The sequence below is a fragment of the Pocillopora verrucosa genome, chromosome 10 (assembly GCF_036669915.1).
Source record: "Pocillopora verrucosa isolate sample1 chromosome 10, ASM3666991v2, whole genome shotgun sequence".
Classification (NCBI taxonomy): Eukaryota; Metazoa; Cnidaria; class Anthozoa; order Scleractinia; family Pocilloporidae; genus Pocillopora; species Pocillopora verrucosa.
The window spans coordinates 996,292-1,015,912 of NC_089321.1; the positions used below are offsets into that span (position 1 = coordinate 996,292).

General features: G+C 38.5%; 2 protein-coding genes across 2 annotated transcripts; one reads left to right on the forward strand and one right to left on the reverse strand.

The window, feature by feature from the left end:
* The first annotated feature begins 772 nt into the window (after window positions 1-772).
* On the forward strand, window positions 773-14,903 carry LOC131800067 (uncharacterized). The gene is made up of 13 exons (XM_066173507.1): window positions 773-955; window positions 2,408-2,599; window positions 2,807-2,929; window positions 3,761-4,127; window positions 4,571-4,801; window positions 5,292-5,704; window positions 6,103-6,234; window positions 8,224-8,385; window positions 10,615-10,821; window positions 11,439-11,564; window positions 12,089-12,716; window positions 13,166-13,809; window positions 14,411-14,903. Exons 1-13 carry the CDS (start codon window positions 865-867, stop codon window positions 14,563-14,565), a joined length of 3,471 nt encoding a protein of 1,156 aa, XP_066029604.1. The 5' UTR covers window positions 773-864; the 3' UTR covers window positions 14,566-14,903.
* A 293-nt stretch (window positions 14,904-15,196) lies between these two features.
* Window positions 15,197-19,600, reverse strand: LOC131800075 (uncharacterized). The gene is made up of 8 exons (XM_059117752.2): window positions 19,491-19,600; window positions 19,320-19,379; window positions 18,621-18,692; window positions 18,438-18,509; window positions 17,647-17,736; window positions 16,540-16,661; window positions 16,028-16,358; window positions 15,197-15,697 (listed from the first exon to the last, which is right to left on the reverse strand). The coding sequence occupies exons 1-8, from the start codon at window positions 19,590-19,592 to the stop codon at window positions 15,608-15,610; spliced, it is 939 nt and encodes a 312-aa protein (XP_058973735.2). The 5' UTR covers window positions 19,593-19,600; the 3' UTR covers window positions 15,197-15,607.
* Window positions 19,601-19,621: the final 21 nt, after the last annotated feature.

Sequence of the window (19,621 nt, forward strand, 5' to 3'; positions counted from 1 at the left end):
TTTCGATTATTAATACAATACGGGACTTGTTTTTTTTTTTTAAGTTCAAACAGCAGACAGTCGCGCAGTACCACAGCAACAAGGAAGTCATTCCTCATGCAAGCACACGAGTATTCTATCAGAAAACAAATTTAGGGAGAGTTTGAAGTTCTCTTCGCCTTTCCTCTGTTAACTACATTTTTTGGGGGGGTCCTCTAATCAGCTGATGATGTAAAGCAACACTTAGATATAGACCAGCGGATTGGCATTTCTGTTTCACGTACACGTGTTACGACGTCCATGGCGGCCATTCAGAGTTAAAGCAATGTGAAGTATGACCAGTTTCTGTTTGTTAGAAATTTCACTCAGTGGTTCTATTTTCCCATTTTTTATATATATTTTGAAAAATTCAGCCACCTTTTTAGGAATAACGCCTAGTTTAAATCCCCTTTAGGATGTTTATAACCACAACTCGCCCTTTTCGTCTTCTGGCTGCTTTAGTCTCCATGACAGCCACGTGCTCAACAATCCATCGAAAGCGAATTGAGAATTTAGTCTTTGGTCTCCATAGTCCAGTTCAGATACAGTGCTGTAAGTTAGTTTCACAGGAATCTTCTATTTAAGAACGATGTTTACTCAGGCTGACATCAAAGCATAAAGCACAGTTGGCGGAATTTTCCATCTCTTTGCACAATAAGATCGCCGTGGAATGTGTCAATTATTGCCAATCCCTTAGTTTGTTTTTCACTTTTGTGTGTAGGAGGCTTTGTGATGTTAATCACTCCAAGTTAAATCTCTTCTACTGCAATATTTCTTACAGGACCTTGTTTGCACACCAAGAAGATTGCAGAGAAAGACGGTCTGGGTTTTCCTTTCAATTCAGTCATGAGACTTTCACTTGTCCTCGCTTCTCTTGTTTTCTTTTCTGCAGCAGACGTTATCCTTAGTAATGGTGTTCCTGACGTCGGCCAGCCAGGTAAATAAATTTCTATATTGTATACCTTCGTAGACGTGCAGAACGATAAACTTCGCTTGTAAGTTTAGTTGAAAACGCCTTGGAAAGTAACGTGCCATGAACTTGCGTGCACACGGAAATTTGAAATTTAGTTTTACAAACATATGAGCAGAAGCATTAATCATAAACTGACTTCATCTCAAAGCTGCACTCAGTTTAGAGAGTTTCCTGCACAAATTATCATCTTGTTTGAAAGTAGTTGTAAAAAAATTATAAATACTTTTTCTGATTTTGAAAAGATGTATAAATTGCATTTTAATATGGTCTTGATATCTTCTTCGGTATATAAGTATATTTGAGCCATAGTTCTTAGTTGAGTTATTTTCAGATTTTGTTGTATCAGGCCATCTCCCTCTTCATAGATTCAAAGAAATACAATTGAGCATTAATTTGCCAATAACTGAGTTACTAAAACTAAAACAGCCTACAAGACAGCTCTGGTCGGTATGAGGTCAGCTCACACGAACGGATGGTACCTTCCCACAAAAAAAAGCTAAAAAAATTGGAAACCAAACAGTTCTATTGCTGATCGAGACATTCATATTCAATTCTGCCGAAATAACTAATAAGAAAGATGTGGTTGTCATACATATCTGATAGTAACTCGAAGCACAATTTCTAATAAGGTTTTTCGCTAACCTGGCTAGTAGTAGTTAATACATCAAGTCTTATGCAAGCCAGAAAAATTTTATTAAATTGGAAAACAAACTTGTATGAAGACTGATTTTTCACTGATAAATTTTGGAGTTCTATCGCAGAGCCGAGAGAAATCACACATCAGTGAAAGACTGCATCTTTTGTTCGACAATTTCGGGTTTCTTTCGGGAAACCTTTAATCTTCAAATATGAAAAACTGATTGAAACAAGTGCTTTAATTTCTACTGGCAAAATTTAATCTTACGTGGGATGTTTAGTTTGCATTTCAGTGTTGTTAGTTAAAAGAGTTTAAATCGACCGTAAAAAATCATATCCTTCTGTTGACACTAAACTCATTATTAACTCGAAGTAATGACGTGTAGGTATTCAAAAAGTAGTGATGCGTGAAGTCGCTATCCGAGAGTAACCAGTCGCGATTGAACATTACCCGTAACTGGATTCAAAAAATTAAATTATAATCATCCATCTGACTACGTCATGACGAGATGTGTTCAGTACAAGGATGCGCAACGGAAGCTATGAAAAAAGGAGAAACGAAAGGAAATTCTTAAAAACTGAACAAAATATTGATTTTATATACCGGAAGTATCGGAAACAACAAGTAAACGGAAACTGCGGTGCTTAAAGAAAATTTGAACTTTGAATATTTAGGAAGCCTTCATCAAAGTTTTTTGTTTTTTATTTTTGTCATATCTGCGTGTTCAACGTGCTGACTGAGTAACTAACCGTTATTTCCACCACGTTTTTCTCCTGAAGGTAGCTCCTGTAGTCCTCTCGTGGTTGGCCAAGGTGTAATTGTGCAAGAGAGTTGCACAAAAGCGCCAAGCCCTCGCGGAACCGTTTGTGACTTGGCATGTCCGAACGGCATGAAATTAATGGCACCCCCATTTCAGCAGTGTGGAAATGAGGGGATCTGGACTCCACCCACTGGTTCCATCCGTTGTGGAGGTAAGGTGCTGTGGTGACTTTATGAAGAAGTAAGTCGGCGTTGTCTTTAGTTATTATCTGAAGATGGTTTATATACTATCAAAACTGGGGGAAAAAAATTTAAACGTCATATTTCTAATTTATAAGAGCAAACATTGATATAAATGTCTTGATTCATTTGGTAGAAATTTGTACCTATTCATTTATCAATTATTTACTTAATTTTAGATATTAATGAATGTGAATACGATAAAGGAGGCTGCAGTCATGAATGTGTGAATGATGTGGGTAGTTTCCACTGCACCTGCCCTCATCCGCTGGTTCTATCTGATGATAAACTCAATTGTAGAGGTGAGTGATTAAGAGCTGTTGTTACAATGTTGCCTGAGTGTTCCCTTTGGTGTCAAGTTGTTCTTTGAGAACTCTTTAAATTTCCACTGAAGGGTCCCTTTGACGGGGAGCAGTGAGTGATCGTGATGTGATAATGATGTCAAGTTCTTCGAAGATCAATGGGAAGGTTGACCCTGTCGACACACCCTCCGGTGACTGTTCAAACCAATCCATGCTCTACACCGCTCTGCCACACCTTGGGTATTGGTATCCCTGAGTAGGGAATACAGATACCAGGAAACCTGCCTATTTAGTTGTGATGACCACAAAAGCTTGAGAAAGCTCGGACCTAAGATCGTGGGCTCTGAGTGACAGTACAAAACACCCAAAGAATAATATACTATTCTAATTAAGATACCGATAGACCAACTCATGAATAGAAGACCTTTTTATGTTTACAGACTAGACTTGCCTGATGACAAGAGAAAAATAGGGAATCTGCCAGGCTTTCATGGTTAACCATAGCGTGTAATGTGGAGATATCTCGATTTGGAAAGCTCGTAATTAACAGAGAAGGAATTTAACTGGAAATATCGCTCAAAGAGGTTATCACGCAAATTCATTTGATGAGTTGTCAATTTTAATTGGTGACTTAACCGGGCCACTGAGTCGAAGAGAAAATGGGTTGGCTGAAAGTGGGCTGTTACCAGGTACAAATATCACCAGGCAAATCAGGCAAACTGTTTTACCACCAATAAAGTGTGCAACGTAAGGTGGCCCTGGATGCAAGTGCTCTGTACAAGACTATCCAGAACAGTTATATTCTTATCACAAACTTTTGTTGTTTTCCAGCTCCTGGTCTGCTCCTAAACTGCAGCACACATGCTATCGAGGTCACGGTCCCTAAAACAGCTTTGCGCGACCTGCAAGGAGACTTCCTTAGCCTCCTGGACCCATCATGTCCCGTAATTGAGACACCCACACATTACATCTTCAAGACTGGATTGGACAAGTGTGGCACCAAGAGACGCAGTACTATGGACTTCATCGTCTATAGCAACAAAATCGTGGAGAAGAAGGCTGCTCCTGGAAGCATCATTACGCGGGTTGGAGAGGATGAATTTGACATCCCATTCTGCTGTTATTACTTGAACAACGGTATCACCTCAGCGGTTGGAATCAAACCAGTGGTAAAGCAGCTATACATCGAGGAAGAAGGGTGAGGCCACGAGAGAAGTATCAAAGCAGATGTAATGATTTTTTCGTTGCTATGCAAGATAGTTAACAGAAAAGTAGAAACGGTTTCTCGGGTACACTGCCGATTTCGCACTTTCTTTCTTCTCTGACCAGAGAATGAGCGATCCAAACTTCTGCATCCTGCTGCACTGCATTTTTGAAAAAGCAAAGATAATATTCTATAGAAGTAGTATTTCCTTCCTTAAACATTTGATTCCAATAAATGGTTATGTATAATTTTTCCTTCTAATTTCAATACGTTAATAACCAGGGAGATGATAAAAAAAATCGAGAACTCTATCAGCTGGAAGGTGCCATTTTGATTTAACACCAAATTCATTAGAGAGAGTTTTAACAGAGGGTTAAAATCAGCAAAAGTATTATCTTTCAGTCCCAAAATTAATTGGTTAACTTCCCTTTCCACAGGTATGGCCGTTTTTCAATCCGCATGGATTTCTACCATGGCGAAGATTACCAAGACGTTCATTCGTGGAGTGACTTTCCAGTGGAGGTACCATTCCGTGAGCGATTGTACTTTGAATTGTCCATTGCTACTTTGGACCAAAGTCTCGAGATTATGGCGGGAAATTGCTGTTCCACACCTACCGCTGACCACGAAAAAGTGGACAGGTTCAGGCATGAACTTATTCACGAAGGGTAGGTTCAGTTTGACAACAGCTCAAACATCAAATGAATAAAAAATGAATAAAAGAATAAAATTTCCGTTGCTTGTTCCGTGCTCTATTACATTTTCGTCAGTATCTGTTGAGCATAAGTCTCATTCAGTAATGTATTCATTCGGCGGCATTTCTTAGTTATTATAATTCATTGAAATATTTATCTGAGAAGTATTGCAAATCAACGATAATTACTTTTTTTCCTTTTTTTATTGAGGTATCTAACCCGTTCGACCGCCATTCAGTTAATGATCGATATTTTCGTTTCGTCGTTTCCCCTTTAAATTCTTTTATCGCTGACAAAGTATTCTAGTAAACCGCGCTTCGCCATCTCTGTAGCTTTCATGGCGTCTAACTCTTTTGTTTCTTCACTTTTTCTTCATTTGATGCTCTCAGGAGACGATGTAATTATTTGCCGTTTATTTCAGTCCTAATCTGTGCCACGTTCTAATCCAATCTTACTACCCCAGGTGCCCGGTCGATGATACAGTAAAGATGGAAGATTCACCTTCTCGACAGAAAAAACGCTTCAGCGTCGAAGCCTTCAAGTTTGTGGGTGATTTCCCCTTCGTATACCTCCACTGCAGTGTGGTGGTTTGTAGAGCAAATGATTCCGACTCACGCTGTTCCAAAGGGTGTGTCCCAGGCCTGCACGTGAATCCGCCATGGGACGTCATGGAGAAGCTGAAAAAGGAAGAGGAAGCGGAGCACCGAGCCAAGCGAGCCCTAGACTATAAGGACCCCAACTATTTAATCTCAAAGGGGCCCTTTTCTTTAAACGAGGAAAGTTTAAACGATGAACCTGTGATTGATCTGAAAGGACCTCGACGGGATCAGTCTAAGTTGGAGGAAGATGAACAAGGAAAAGACGAAGAAAAGAAAGGCAAGTGTTAAGAACTGCTGCAATTAAAGCTTTGTTAACGCTGTTGTCATTGACTTCGCCGGTTTTTTTAAATTTTCCTTGTCCTCAGTTACACCTCGTAATACGAGACACTTGAACAGAGGAGTGTAGTCCCCAATTAACAGCGAAAATTAACAGTGAGACGCGAGATGAAATTCTAGGGTTAACGTCCGTGATAAAATCTCTGATCTAGTGGTCATTTACACGCGTATCATTGCGCAGAGTGACCAGTAGGCTAAAAACTCACTTTCGGCGGCTCAGCTTCTTATACCCTGCCAGTTTGCTGTTTGAATCCTCGGGGAAAAAGGCGAGATTTAATGGCCTTTAATTCAAAGTGGCAATAACAGCATGATCATTAACTACGTGTTTTTGCATTTCAGGGTGGAACTCACGCGTGACAAACGGTCTAATGATTGTAATTGCTGCAGCAAGTGTCCTCGCTCTCGTGGGTGTCATCCACGTCACACGCGTGATGAAACGCGGCCGCAATTACAAGGTGGTCGATCGGTTTTGAACAATGGGACCTTTTACGTACTTTTTTCTCGAAATTGCTCTCCAGAAGGTTCAAGTTGTGTGTATTACGCAACCCGTGTCAGCTGAAAAGAGGATCTTTTCCTTGAAAGCCATCCTGTTTATTTTCTAAATATATTCGTAACTGAATGTAAAAGTAAAAGAAAAAAAGAAAACTCTAAAAGTTTTTATGCAAAAAACAACCAACTTGAAGTTTGATAATCTAAATGCTGCCTTTCCTTAACAAATAGTAAAACAAAAAGCAGAACAAGCGTTTTTCTGTTCATTCTTTTGAAAAACTCTTTTACTTCGTTCCTTATTGCGGAAAGGAAATCCTAAACATTAAATACGAATAACAAATTCCTTTTTAATCTTTATGGCGGTTTCTTTTATGTAAGTTCTATTTTTTATATGCTAAATATCAAACCATTTTCTTTAAATGAAAGTTACTTTTGTTAAAAAATAGTTAAGCAGCAATTTTTAGATCAAAGTTGATTTTGAATCCATAGCTCCTTAGAGGTATATTCCTTTTAGAATGTGCTAATGTTACTTAAGGTAGATTAATAAATGATTCTGTAGAGCAAAGAGAATAAAATAACTTCGAAAGTTAACTACTGTCAATTTTGTTTACTTTGTTTTGTTTTGTTTTAAATACAATATCGAATCATGAGTATTTCTTTCATTTTCAAGTACCGAAACCTCCTTACGAACAGTCTGAATCAAATAACAAAAACACGCCGCGGAAAAATTTTTAACTTTCGTACAGAAGAGCTGAGAAATATTTGAATACAAATGCCCTTTATTAAACAGAACAGACATAAAGGATAGGAAATATTTTTTTCGGTCTTAATGAACATGTGTCCCGAAATTGTGCACCAACAGCTAGAACAAAGTGGGTGAGATTTGGTCCTTAATTATAAAGCGATTCTACGAATTAGCTTTCAGAATTAAGGACCCCTTTGAGCCAGATAGCTCCCAGAATTTCCTATAACTTGTCTTCCAAAATTTATTGCTGCAGCAATTGATGCAGGCAATAAAATCAAGTTTTAATTTCTCTCTGACTGCAGTAACTCTGTAATATGCAGTGTAGTGAAATCTGCGGAAAATTACAGTAGATACTGCTCATGTAGCAAGGCTTCTAGATCAGGTGGAAGCCTAACCTTCCAATCTCATCGGGACACTGAGATGAAGGCCTGAAAGGAAAAAAAAGCCTCGGATAGGCCAATAACACATCACAGCCGCACATAATCCCAGTTTATTTGAATGAAAAGACTAACTACGGTACCATTTCACCTTAGCAATTCGTCGGGCTTACATGAACTCAGGCTGGTATCCATTCTCACCACCATGCTTGCCACGGCAAAAACGAAAGTGACGACACTGGACCCCAGCCGTGCAATCCGGATTTGTGGTGACGTTAATGTAACTCAATCTTCTATCTCTGTTTTAAATCTAGATCATCATTATTAAAATTAAAAACAGGCAAGGCGGATTGCGCCCTTTTAAATTCCGTGTCAATTTATTAGCTATTCACTTAAATCCATCAATTCCTTAAATGCAATCTTTTACGTGGTTTTTAAACCCAGAATAATTCAAAGGCTTTATTTGAGCAAACACTGCGAGCAAAACATTTCCCATAAAAAAAAACCTCCATTATAGCTTTCTTTATTTCCATGAAAAAAATTCGATTCTTTGTGATGGGTTTCTCTACATAAGCAAGAATTTCTCAAGGCAGATAAGGACGCAATAGGGTTTTTTCAAAAAATCCATCGTGATTCCTTAAGCATTTGCTCGTCGATTAACTTGCCTTCCGAGGAATTTTTATTATCCCGGGATTTAAATGTGTTTACACTGCCATGGCGTGTACCTCTTTTAGTTTGTTTATTGTACCTAAACAATTTAAGCTTACAGAAATTTCGGCTCCTTACCTATCTTGTTTTTTAGTGTTTCGTGGGAGGCGATTGTTATGTTAATTTAGAGCTCATTGTAATCTCGTCTTGAAATTCTTTTTAAGTCCAAAATTTTGTTGACTTTAGTTAGGTTTTGCTGGGTGTGGGAAAGAAAAACCTTTCCCTCTACCAATCTAGCAAAAATGTACCGTTACCTACTACTAATATGTCTTGCATTGTTGGACGATGTTACAGCTAAAATACGTAAGTGGAATATTCTTCCAGTTTTACAGATTAATCTACGATTTGAGAAGCAATCGTTAGTCAAAACATCGTATATCATTTCCGATGTTAATGCGAGTTTATGAATGAACTTTCTTTTGCAATTCAAGAAAAGTTTTTTTCGCTGAGGCAATTCTATAAAAGCCATCTGTGGACTACTAGCATCAAAGCATAATTTACAACAAGTTAAATAAGAAAGTTTAGAACCTTCCTAGGAACTTGGGTCTTTTAACGGGTATTTAAACTGTGGTAACAAACGTCGCTTAAATATAACCCAAAAAATTACAGCCAGAAAAAAATAACTCTATTGTTGCAGCTCGTTCTTTTTCATCTCTTCAAAAAGGTTAACTGACTTTATTTCTATGATTTTTTCAATGCAATCCTCTAGTTTCGTCAATATGTGAACGTGTACTCTTACAGTTTTAATTATGCAGTATAAATTCTCATGTACCTGCAAAGTACAAAGCCTAGTTTAATGATAAAAGAACATAAGTTGTGACTCTCTTGAATCTGAAATAGTTTGATAAATCTGAGATATAGCTACAATGGCAAGACTTCTTATATGCTCATCTAGAATAAGTTGTCACAGTTCACCTTGCCGGTTTCCGAAAATGTTTACTCAGTTACTGAAATATGTAGCTTTGACATGATATATTTTTCTGTATTTTCGTTCTGAAGCATGCAAGTCTCTTTGCGCGAAATATTTTTGAATGAAACTGCTAGAAATGACGACTTTCCTTCAGGTGCGGTTTTTATCAGCAAACAAATTTGAAATCCACTGAAATGATAAACTTCGTTTAAAGTGTCATAAGAAAAAAAAAGGAAAAGCACACTATAAATTTTAATGACATGAAACACATGAAACATTCCCTATGCAATAAACTTTATAATTGATCACATTTCTGGAAACAAATCTGTTATGTACAAGCTAGCTTATAATTTTCATCCCTTCATGTGCACCGTAGCTAAGAGCAGATATGTAGACTCTAACGATTCAAAATCGATTCAGTTCGCCAAAAATATTTTTTTACTTCATAAAAATTCATTAGGCCATGTTACGGAAAACATTGACTCGTTGCAATGATATATTTTCCCAACTTTTCTATGGCTAGGTAGATAAATATTAAAACAAATTCGCGCAAAGATTTACGAGCAAAATTACGACTTAATTTCTTACATTCCCCCGATGCATTAACTTTTAATAACTTTCCTACTTCAGCCCATTTAGTTTGCCTGTTAATCAAAACCTTTAACTGCAATTGAACATAAATTAAGATTTTCTTACACTAGCATTAGCTTTCATTGTAGATATCTATTATTACTAGCGGCATTGGAGTCTCATGTCGCTTGAGCCTTGGACTTTTTGAAACGATTTACGATTTCAGTTATAAGCTGAGAAATAATTGTTTACAAAGTGCTATTATTCCACCGCCTACTCAACACATTCATGTCGGAACATGGAGTGAGCATCGAACTCGAAAATGGGAACTGCATCTTGAGATAATTTCATGAAGAAGATACTAAAAACTCTAAGGAAACGGCCAGATATTGAAGTGAAAATGCTTATCATTTGACAAAAGGGAAATAAGGTTTTTTTTGCGGGATTATATCTTGTCATTTAGCATCTTTAATTCAATATTGTGGGGTCAGAGGTTTTTTGACACCCCGTGCTTAAACATTTTATGATCAATAGCAAACTTCTCCTTGCAGAATTCCACTTTACAGCTGTATGTTGACACAATACACAATGACCTCTTAGTGTCTGTGGATACATGAACACATAGCCTAGAGAGAACTAGAGCTAGCAAAAATAAGAGGTAGTAAAACGGAGAAAGTGACCAAAGGAGTCGTTCTGGCCCAGTTTTTATCACTCACTAATCTATAGCTGTTCTAGGCTCCCAGCTGGTTAAGTCGAGTGAAAGAGCTGTCGCGTAATAAACAGCGGTCATGGTTGTAAAGGAAATGGCTGCACCATATTTGGCACCTGCATTTTAATTTGTTCCCACCATGTAAAAGCCAGGGTGAAGCATACACTAAATTCAAAAAAGGAATAAAGTCAGTCGCGAAATAATACTGAAGGAGAAAAATTTCTCCTATTTTTAACGAGTTTTACTCCAAGCTTTAGCCCTTTGAGTGTGGTCTAAGGAAACATTTAGCCTTCTTAGATAGTGAAATAGAAATTTGAGAAAAAAATTTGAAATTTATTTTCAGCTGCGGCACCTGGTGAGAAAAAGTGTCCGGCCCTTAAAGTCGGAGCCCATGTGATAACCTATCATTCCTGTACTAGTGGCCCTAGCGACGTCGATACAGTTTGTTCATTTGAGTGTCCCAAGGGATATCAGCGAAATGGTCCGGGACATAAACGTTGCCAGTTGGACGGCTCTTGGACAAATGGTGATGATCCTGTCAAATGCGATGGTAAGTTTTCACATATCTTATAAATTCGTTGAAGGCGAAATTTTCTATCGAGCGTCCAAAGTAATCGGTGCTTGTATTTTTTTTAGCGTCACGACAACTTTTAATTGGTTCTTAAGACTCGCGCCATCTTCTCGACCAATCTGATGGAAAAGTAATTCACCAAACAATGACGTTTTCCTGCGTAAGAACCGGTTCCATGAAGCGTAGTTTCTTTGCGTTTTTTTTGGCTGCTTGCGATGTGAACGCGATACAAGTCAATTTTCTTGAGCGTGTGAAGACCTAGTTTGGTTTTGAAAGTTTGAAAGGTGCTTAGAAGAAGCAAAACAATTCGACCCTGTCATCTCGAGAGTCACCTAAAAAAACATTGACCGCAGCATCAACATTCAAAATAGTAAATTTAAAAGCACGATAGGCACCGTGCTTTGTATAAAATTATCCAGTTCGACAAGTTTTGTCAGCTTTAGTGACAACAGCGTGATTAGTTTGATGTGGTATTCATCAAGGAACGAAAAAATTTGGTGTATCTCTGCGATAAACGTATCTTAATTAAAAGATTACGATTTCTACTTTCTCCTTGAAGTACTTTCATTTTGATAATCTGTGCGTTTTTTCACCAGATGTGAATGAATGTGATACCGCCAATGGCTTCTGCAGTCACCTCTGCGTGAATAAACCTGGAAGTTACAAGTGCAAGTGTCCTCCTCCACTTATATTAGATCCAAAAAATCAGCGGAAATGCAAAGGTACGCTGCGTACGTAGTTTCCCGAAGCATTTAACACAAACACTCAACCAACGACGTCTTGCCAACTAGCAAGACCTACAGTTTATCGAAAGGAGCTTTCACGCATGTCATCGCAAGAGACGTAGATGGTGTCAATAGGACCCATGTCTTAGATATTTTATGTCCTCGATATTTTGAGTCGAACGGGATGTATGAAAAAATTTGAAGACGCATACAAGTACTGCGACTTTTGCTGCAGTTCTGCTAAATTTTCATGCTTTATGCACCTTAGTTTAAAAGCAGAAAGATTGTTCTCACATCTGAGCTCATGAAAGGTTGAGGATTTCCATTGTGTTTTAAAGACGGAAATTACCATTGGATTTTCCCTTAAAGTATAGTTCCCCAATCGGGATTTGTTGATCAACAACTGCATGTGTCCGAATTATTATACAACCTGGGAAATTGACTTTTGGTAACCTTTTTCCCAAAAGGATAGTAACAATATATGAACAATGTACTTATCTTTGGTGTACGTATCCTTGCAGGTCCTGGTGTTCAACTTACTTGTGATACAAATCACATGGAGATCGTTCTACCCAAAAACCTCATCCACAACCTGCGTCACGAGCACCTGAGTCTCATCGACCCAAGCTGTCGAGCAAATGGTAACGCCACACACTACAGCTTGTCAACAGACATCACAAAATGCGGAACCACTTCCCACGTGTACAAAAACTTCATCGTGTACACCAACAGGGTGATCGAATCTCCTAACGAAGACTCGGACGTCATAACCCACGTAGGTGTAAACGAAATCAAAGTTCCATTCAGTTGCTACTTCAACGACCTGGAAATTGTCCATACCGTCGGATACAAACCGGTTGCACAGAAAATCCACGTGTACGTTAAAGGACGCGGTGAATACGCTTTGAGTCTGGACATATTTAAGGATAAGAGTTACGGAGAAGGATCTCGGGCTTTGGCGCCATCGTCGGCGAAGTACACACAAGACGACTTCCCCATCGAAGTTCATCTCCGTGAGCGAGTTTTCGTGCAGGCATCGTTGGACACTCGCGAGAAGGATCTAAAGATATTTGCATCTAACTGCTGCTCGACACCAATGCAAGATCACGAGGCTACTATGAAATTCAGGCACGCGTTGATTGTGGAAGGGTAAGAAAAATTTTCTCATTTCTTTTTCCAGTATGGAAGCCTAGAGGTTAACAAACCTATTTACAATGTAGAAATATTAAGACCGAAGGAAACACATGTGTTGTAACATAGAGAGGACAACAAAAGTTAAAGTCAATCCAAATAGATCATAAACAAATTTCGTACCGCTCCATCGCACTTGATCTTTCAAAACTGTGCCACCGTCAATTAAGTATGGTAGCAGCCTAAAGAATACAACTGACCCGACTTCGCAGACATTTTGCACTTTCTAGCAAAAAAAAAATATTGGTAAAAAAACAGAAGAGTTTTATAATAAACTTGCTTCGACATCACCGCATTGATAGAATTGATCTCAAGATACATATAATGCATTTTAGTTTTAGACAAGTATAGGAAGGATAGATCAGAAAGAAAAGTTAGTCTCCTCATAATTTTTTCTTTCTCTCCAGTTGTCCCAGGGACCCTACAGTTCAATTCCATTCCTCCTCTGACCCGACGAAATTTCGGTTCAGTTTCGAAGCGTTCCAGTTTCTTGGCAACCACGATTACGTCTTTATACATTGCCGTGTCCATGTGTGCGATGTTAACGATAACAAGTCCCGCTGTGCGAAGGGATGCCTGCCAGAATTCGGTAAGCCACCGGTGCAAGATCATCCTGAGAAGATTAAAAAAGTTCAGACTCCAGAAAAACGTGCGAAGCCGGTAGCTCAGCCGAACGGAAAGAGCGTCAAGAAGGTGGTGGCCTCAGGTACCAGCAAGAAAGCAGAGGTTCGCTCGGCGAGCAAGAAGAGCGCCGTGAAAGCTCCAGCTAAAGTCTTAGTAAAAGCACCTTCGATAACCAAGAAGGTTCAAGATCAACCCAAGGTATCAAAGAAGACAGATGCCGAGATTGAATTACGCCATCTCATGAAACGTGCTGCTGCTATGCGTTTCCAAAAGAGAGGGGTGTTGGGTTCTACTGACTTAACCTCCATAGGTCCAGTCTTACTCGAACATGCTAAAAGAAATGGCAAGAGAGAGCCAAGGCCTAAGAAAGTGTTCGCCGATGCGAAAGGGATTGGTATGAACCATGATGTGAAGCCAAAAAACAAACGTAAGTTGCTAATACCTTTAATTTGAAGCTTTAGAAATGTGGGTAAAAGAGATCGGAATCAGAGCTCTTTCACTCAATGAGATCAGAAGATTTAAAAACTTCTGACCGGACCAGCACCGATTAAAATTATCGCTACTCGTGAAGAGACAAGTACGTACGGGAATCAGAAAAGGGTGCAAGAACAAACTCAATGCGTAAAAAAGAGATATTCCATCTTTGTTTTATTCTTATTGAGAGAAAAGAAAATTTCGACCTGGTTCTGTGGTCTGATTAACGAGTTTCGCGCCAGGCACACAGGCCCTAATTCCACCTTACGGTCCTCTCTCCCACTCCTTTTTACCGATGACATACGAAATCATTGTCGTTGTCATTATTTTAACTTTTATGAGATGAAAATTCTCGATAATTCAGTTGTGGTACAAACTACCCCCTCGAAGTCTAAACAATCCTGGTAAAGCTTGCAGCTTTTTCTTCCCAATGATATGAGTGGAAGAATAATGACGGGGAGTTGACGCCCACATATGCTGAACTCGAAGTAGCAGTCAGCGAGCATAGGGCTTCAAATAATAATTTTCATTTTCATTGGATTTTCTTGTTTCAGGTACGTCTGTGGCTCCTAGTGCAACAAACATTGTTCTAGTGGTGCTAACAGTAGCTTCCATCATGGCGCTGGTTGGAGTAGCATATCTTGGTCGCAAAGCGACAAAGATTGTGAACAATCCTTACAATTACGACTCTTTAGCAGTCTATCAGTAAACTTCATCAGTCGTTAATACTACATCCTGTTTGTCCTTTGTGTTATAAAATTGGTTTTAGCAACCTTCAATCTGTACAATGCTTGAAAATAGTAAAATTTAGTATTATCTTGGCCCTTCCGCATGTAACTTTTAAGAGGTTCCACAAAGGAAAAAGTTCTCGAGCAATTCACTGAGAGATGGCTCATTTCACACTTTTTCAAAAGCATTATGATGGCAGAAAACTGGGTCAATTTTTCTATTTCTGTTTTTCTTATATCTTTTCTGTTTAATCTCTTTTTACTTCTTTGTTTCAAAAATGCTTACTCTTGGCAATAAAGACATTCTTAAATACGTAAACTTGTCGAAAGCAAACATAAGCATTTAGACTGCAAGCTGTCTCTCCCTTTCGGTGAAGTCCGTTGTGCAAGCGCCCCACTTCCGGAGCTCCCCACGGCCCACTAATATCAATATCTTTTCATTAAATATTTTTTTGATTTGAGCGACAGACTTTGTTGCAAAGGAGGGACTGCTCGTAGTCCAATAACCATTCGAAATACACTTTAAAAAAACTGTTTTATCGATGTTTTTATAAAAAAAAATCGTATGCGGGCAAGTTAGGTGGTCCTCTTAAAAAGTTAGAGCTGCAGAGAAATAATAATTATTCTTTTATCTTTCCAGTAAACGTACAGGAATCTGATACAACTTGACTAATTTGTCTTGCTTTTAACGAACCTAAAAACAATGCATTACTGAGTGGAAATAAGAAACGTAATCATGTCGGAAGCCTGTGCCAAATTACATCTCTAAGGGTCATCAATTTGTCCGAAAATGTCCGCAGGGGGGTCTGGGAACGATAATGAAGGCCAGATCCCGCTCGTTCCGCAGCGCTAATGATGAGTGCCTGTTCGCAAGCTAGAGTTATTCTTGATTGGGCGATTACAACTTCGGGAGCTGGGGTGGAGATCATCCAAAAACAGACTATACGTCAATAATACGGTTAACTTGATCGCATTTCACGAACCGGCCGTAATGTCTTTTCAATTAAGTTTAATGGCGGAAAGTCACCTCCTCTTTTTCCCGAGTTTCACTTTCCCAGCTGTACCTTTCTTCCTCTTTCCGGATACAATAAGATGTTTTCTTTTTGCTGAGCCCTGAAAGAAAACGTAATGAAACTTAAAATTCTCGGTTGAAAATCGAGTATCGAGTAGCAGACCGAACACCAGAGCGACAACGCACGTGAAACTCTCCGTGATCCAAGACTGTCTTCCTCCTAACTTCTAAGCATTACCTTGACGTAAAGTGACAGGTAGTTGTCAAAATGAAACTGTCCATTTTGTTTAAGTCAATAGACTGATAAAAAGTTCCTATGAAATAAATGTACGACACGCCAGTGATTTTAAAACCTTTCATAAAATCACCCCCTCCGCTCGCTTTGCTAACGCCAGCTTTTTCTCTACCAGAAATATATACCTCTAACATACCTCAAATGTTTCCTTGGCATGATCATCCTCAACCGCGCCTTCATCATCGCTGGTGTGATTTCCATTAACATGAGGTTCAGAAGCCACTCCCATCTTTTTCTTCTTTGTAGAATTCGTTTTAAGCTCAGTCATCGAGGAATCTAATTTCTTGGTGATGTTAAGATCGTCGTTTAACCTTTTCGCTTTTATCCTCTTCTGTTTTGTTTTTGATGCAGACCTTGGGGAAGAGCTTGACATCAAACGTGGAGAAAAATAGTTTAACACGTCACAAACAGTGTCCAATGTGACGCTTTTGCCATCTGGTCCTTGAATTTGCAAATCCGGCATGTTTCTAGAAACAGTTGAAGAAAATTAATCCCCTATCGTCGTGAATTAGAATGGGAAATATTGCTACATGTACAGTTTCATCTAGCCTCGTCACAATGTGTCCTCTCTTGCATTTCTGTCTGGAAAAAGTCTGGAGAGGTACAGAAGATACAACTGCTATGTTAATCATTCAGTACAATGCCTACTTTGTTAGCACATGGAGAGAGTGAACAACAGATACAGCTTGTTGAAGTAACATGATGTCGTCTTCTCCTGACTGAGATGTGTGTCCATTTATTTGACAGAAGTGGGAGGCCAAAGAATACAGCTGGAGAGGAATTGGAAAAATTAACAGAAAACATTTGAGTTTAAAGTAATTGGTCTGGAAAACTTATGTACACAGGGCGCTTATCAGATGGAGGGCGCTTAAGGGAGGGAGAACATTTTAAAGAATTTATTGACCTGTACTTATTCTACTGTGTTTTAAGCTCAAAAACTTTTAAGAATAAGTTTTCCTCTTAACCTAATTTTATGAAAGTGAAGAAGAAGGGAGGAGGGCACTCTTTCAAGAGGTCAAGAAAGGCACTTGGTTTGATATTATGACCAAGAGGGGTGGGGGTGGGTGCTTGTTAGAGTGTGGGAGCTTATTAGGGCGTGGCTGCTTTATTCAAGGAAATAAAATTGTCAAACTATGACAGTTTCAACTTTTCATTAATTGAAGATGATATTTTAGATGCTTGAAATCTTATCTTGTATTTCCTCCTTTAATTTCCCGCTTGTTGCTTTCCTTATCACAATGATAAAGTTTAAATTTGCTACCATTTCGGGAGATGGGTATTAATAAGGTGACATAAATTTGAGAGTTATCTCGCTACACCATACAATTCTGTGGCTTCTACTCAGAAATCTCTGACTAAATCTAGATGAAGTGAGTACTATTTTTTTCAGACATGGGGAATATTTCCTGTGAAGTATTGGAATTCTCCTGCTATATCTACTAATGAAAACCCTAAGGGCCTGTTGTTTAAACAAAGTTTAGCTGTCATGTAACTAAACTGCTTCCTAAACTATCTGGAATTAAGCTGAGTATTTTATCTGAGCATTTATTGTTGCAAACAGTTTCAAGAGGGCTGAAAGCTAATAGTGGAAGGGCATTCATTTCATTAAAACAACCCTCTTACAGAGAATATGTAAGGCCCTCTACTTGCGTAAAACTGTGGTTTGGGTTAGACCTTGTGCAAAGAACGAGCCCTTAGGGTCTATCATTGACTGAAGTATTCCAAGCACAGGCAGGAAAATTCAAGCCAACATACCTTTGCACTGTCTGAAGAGTTATCTGAAGACAACAGGAAATTCAGTAGCTTTGCAAGGTTCAACAGCAAATGACAATCTTGACAACAAAACTACAATGTTAAATGAAAGCAATTCAGGGATTGTCTGAGAATATTATAGTATACTTTGGAATACTGGTAAGAACATGTGATTTCAAGTGTGGATCATTTTGATGAAAGGAACAAAGTAAGGAGTATGGACCAGACGGCTTTTTTCCAAAGGTGATAAGCATTCCATATTTTAACAGCTCTGACAGCCTACCTAGATACCTAGTGCTCCCACAAAGGGCAAAGACTTAGCAAGCCAACCAAGCAAACAAAGCCAAACTTTCATTTAAAACTATTGTCTCCATGTAAAAAATTAAAATGATATTACATTGGAAAGAAAAGTCTTTTTCCCCCAGACCATGGACTCTGTCATGCCCAACAAAAAGGAACTTTGCAAAAGTCTACATTCACAACAACTCCCACTGGTAATTTCTCAAATTTCTCTGACACTGCCTCTTCTACCCAGTGATGCTCCTATGTGTAAACTAAGATGAACAGTGTAACATTGTGTCACTCAAGAACATCACACATTTCCTCTGAGAAAGGCTTTAAAACTTAGGTGTCTTCTATGCAAAGAAATGACAAATGACAATGTTAATGTAAAGGCTGCCACCACAGATGAAGAATAAGCATGATTACCAGTCAAGTCATATGATGGAGAAATGTTTGCAATCCATATTCCCTCCTACAGGAGAAACGAAATCTATTAAAGTTTCAAAACTAACCTCTGCCCCTTTAATCTTCAGAATCCTTTTAGTCCAATCTATATGCCAAGTTAGTATCCTTTCCACAGTTTTCTGACAAATTAAAAAGATGCATATTATACAAATTCAATGCATTAATCCTTTTTTCTTCCCAAGCAAAGAGTACCTGACTTTTTGGGTTGTTGAGCAATAAATGTTACTCACCACAGAATCCTGTGGGATGTCCAAAGTCTCACTGTCCTTGGAAACTACTTTGCCACACCATTTACAATGGATCTTCAAACATATAAAATGTATATTATTTCTCATACCACTCCCACTCATTAACAAAACTTCAGTCTGTTACACTACTAATAATATACATGAAAAATTCATGCAGTTCTGATTGGCTGAAAAGGAGTGCATTTTTCATGTAACATGATTGCAAAGTTATTACACATGTGCAAAGTTGTAGCCAATGGACTTTTTTAGCTATGTGATCACGTGGTTTGAAATGGGCAAACGGAAATCAAAATGGCTGCTCAAGTACATTGCATGTCTCACAAACGACATCTTATGGATGAGATGCGTTCTTTTCTTTACGGAATTTTCACATTCACAGATAAATCAGGACTCATAAGACAATGGTAATATACAAATAAGCAACAATTGATATGGAGTCTTGAAATGTTAAGCAGCCTCAAGCTGGGAAAACAAAAAATAAGCACACGATTCTTAAAGAACACAAAAATACATGAAACAGGCACAAAAGTGCGTAGCAGATATATATTTATTTTTGCTTCAAAAATGACGTCGACACAGTCGTGATCTTACGAATGTTAGATGTATCTCACTTTTATGTATCCATAAAGTTAGAAAGGACAACTACGAATTTCCTAGTTTAACTAAAAACTTTAATCATACCTCTAATTCCGCCCTGCTTTCACGAGGATCGTTCAAACCAGACTGAAGAGCTTGTAAGACCTTCGAAATAATCTTTTATTAGTTGTAGCAAAACGGTGAATTTACAAGCTCACATTTAAACCTGAAGGTATGAAACCCTCTTTAGAGTAAATTTTGAACTAATGATACAACCTTTTTCACGTCATGCATTCCAGGTAAAATCTGCGGTGATAAATTCGAAAAAGACTTTGTCAAAGTCTCAACTAAGGGTTCCCATGCGTTTTCGTCAGCCATCTTGAAATTCTTCCTCGAAATGGAAAACA

Bases quoted from the DNA above. Each gene is read 5' to 3' on its own strand.
- LOC131800067 (XM_066173507.1), top strand. From the start codon at position 865: ATGAGACTTTCACTTGTCCTCGCTTCTCTTGTTTTCTTTTCTGCAGCA. The intron at 956-2,407 runs GTAAATAAATTT...TTTCTCCTGAAG, and splicing joins TCCTGACGTCGGCCAGCCAG to GTAGCTCCTGTAGTCCTCTC. The intron at 6,235-8,223 runs GAACAATGGGAC...GCTCATTGTAAT, and splicing joins CAAGGTGGTCGATCGGTTTT to CTCGTCTTGAAATTCTTTTT.
- LOC131800075 (XM_059117752.2), bottom strand. From the start codon at position 19,592: ATGGCTGACGAAAACGCATGGGAACCCTTAGTTGAGACTTTGACAAAG. The intron at 18,693-19,319 runs GTATGATTAAAG...ATATGTTTGAAG, and splicing joins AAAGCAGGGCGGAATTAGAG to ATCCATTGTAAATGGTGTGG. The intron at 15,698-16,027 runs GTATGTTAGAGG...GTTTTCTTTCAG, and splicing joins ATGCCAAGGAAACATTTGAG to GGCTCAGCAAAAAGAAAACA.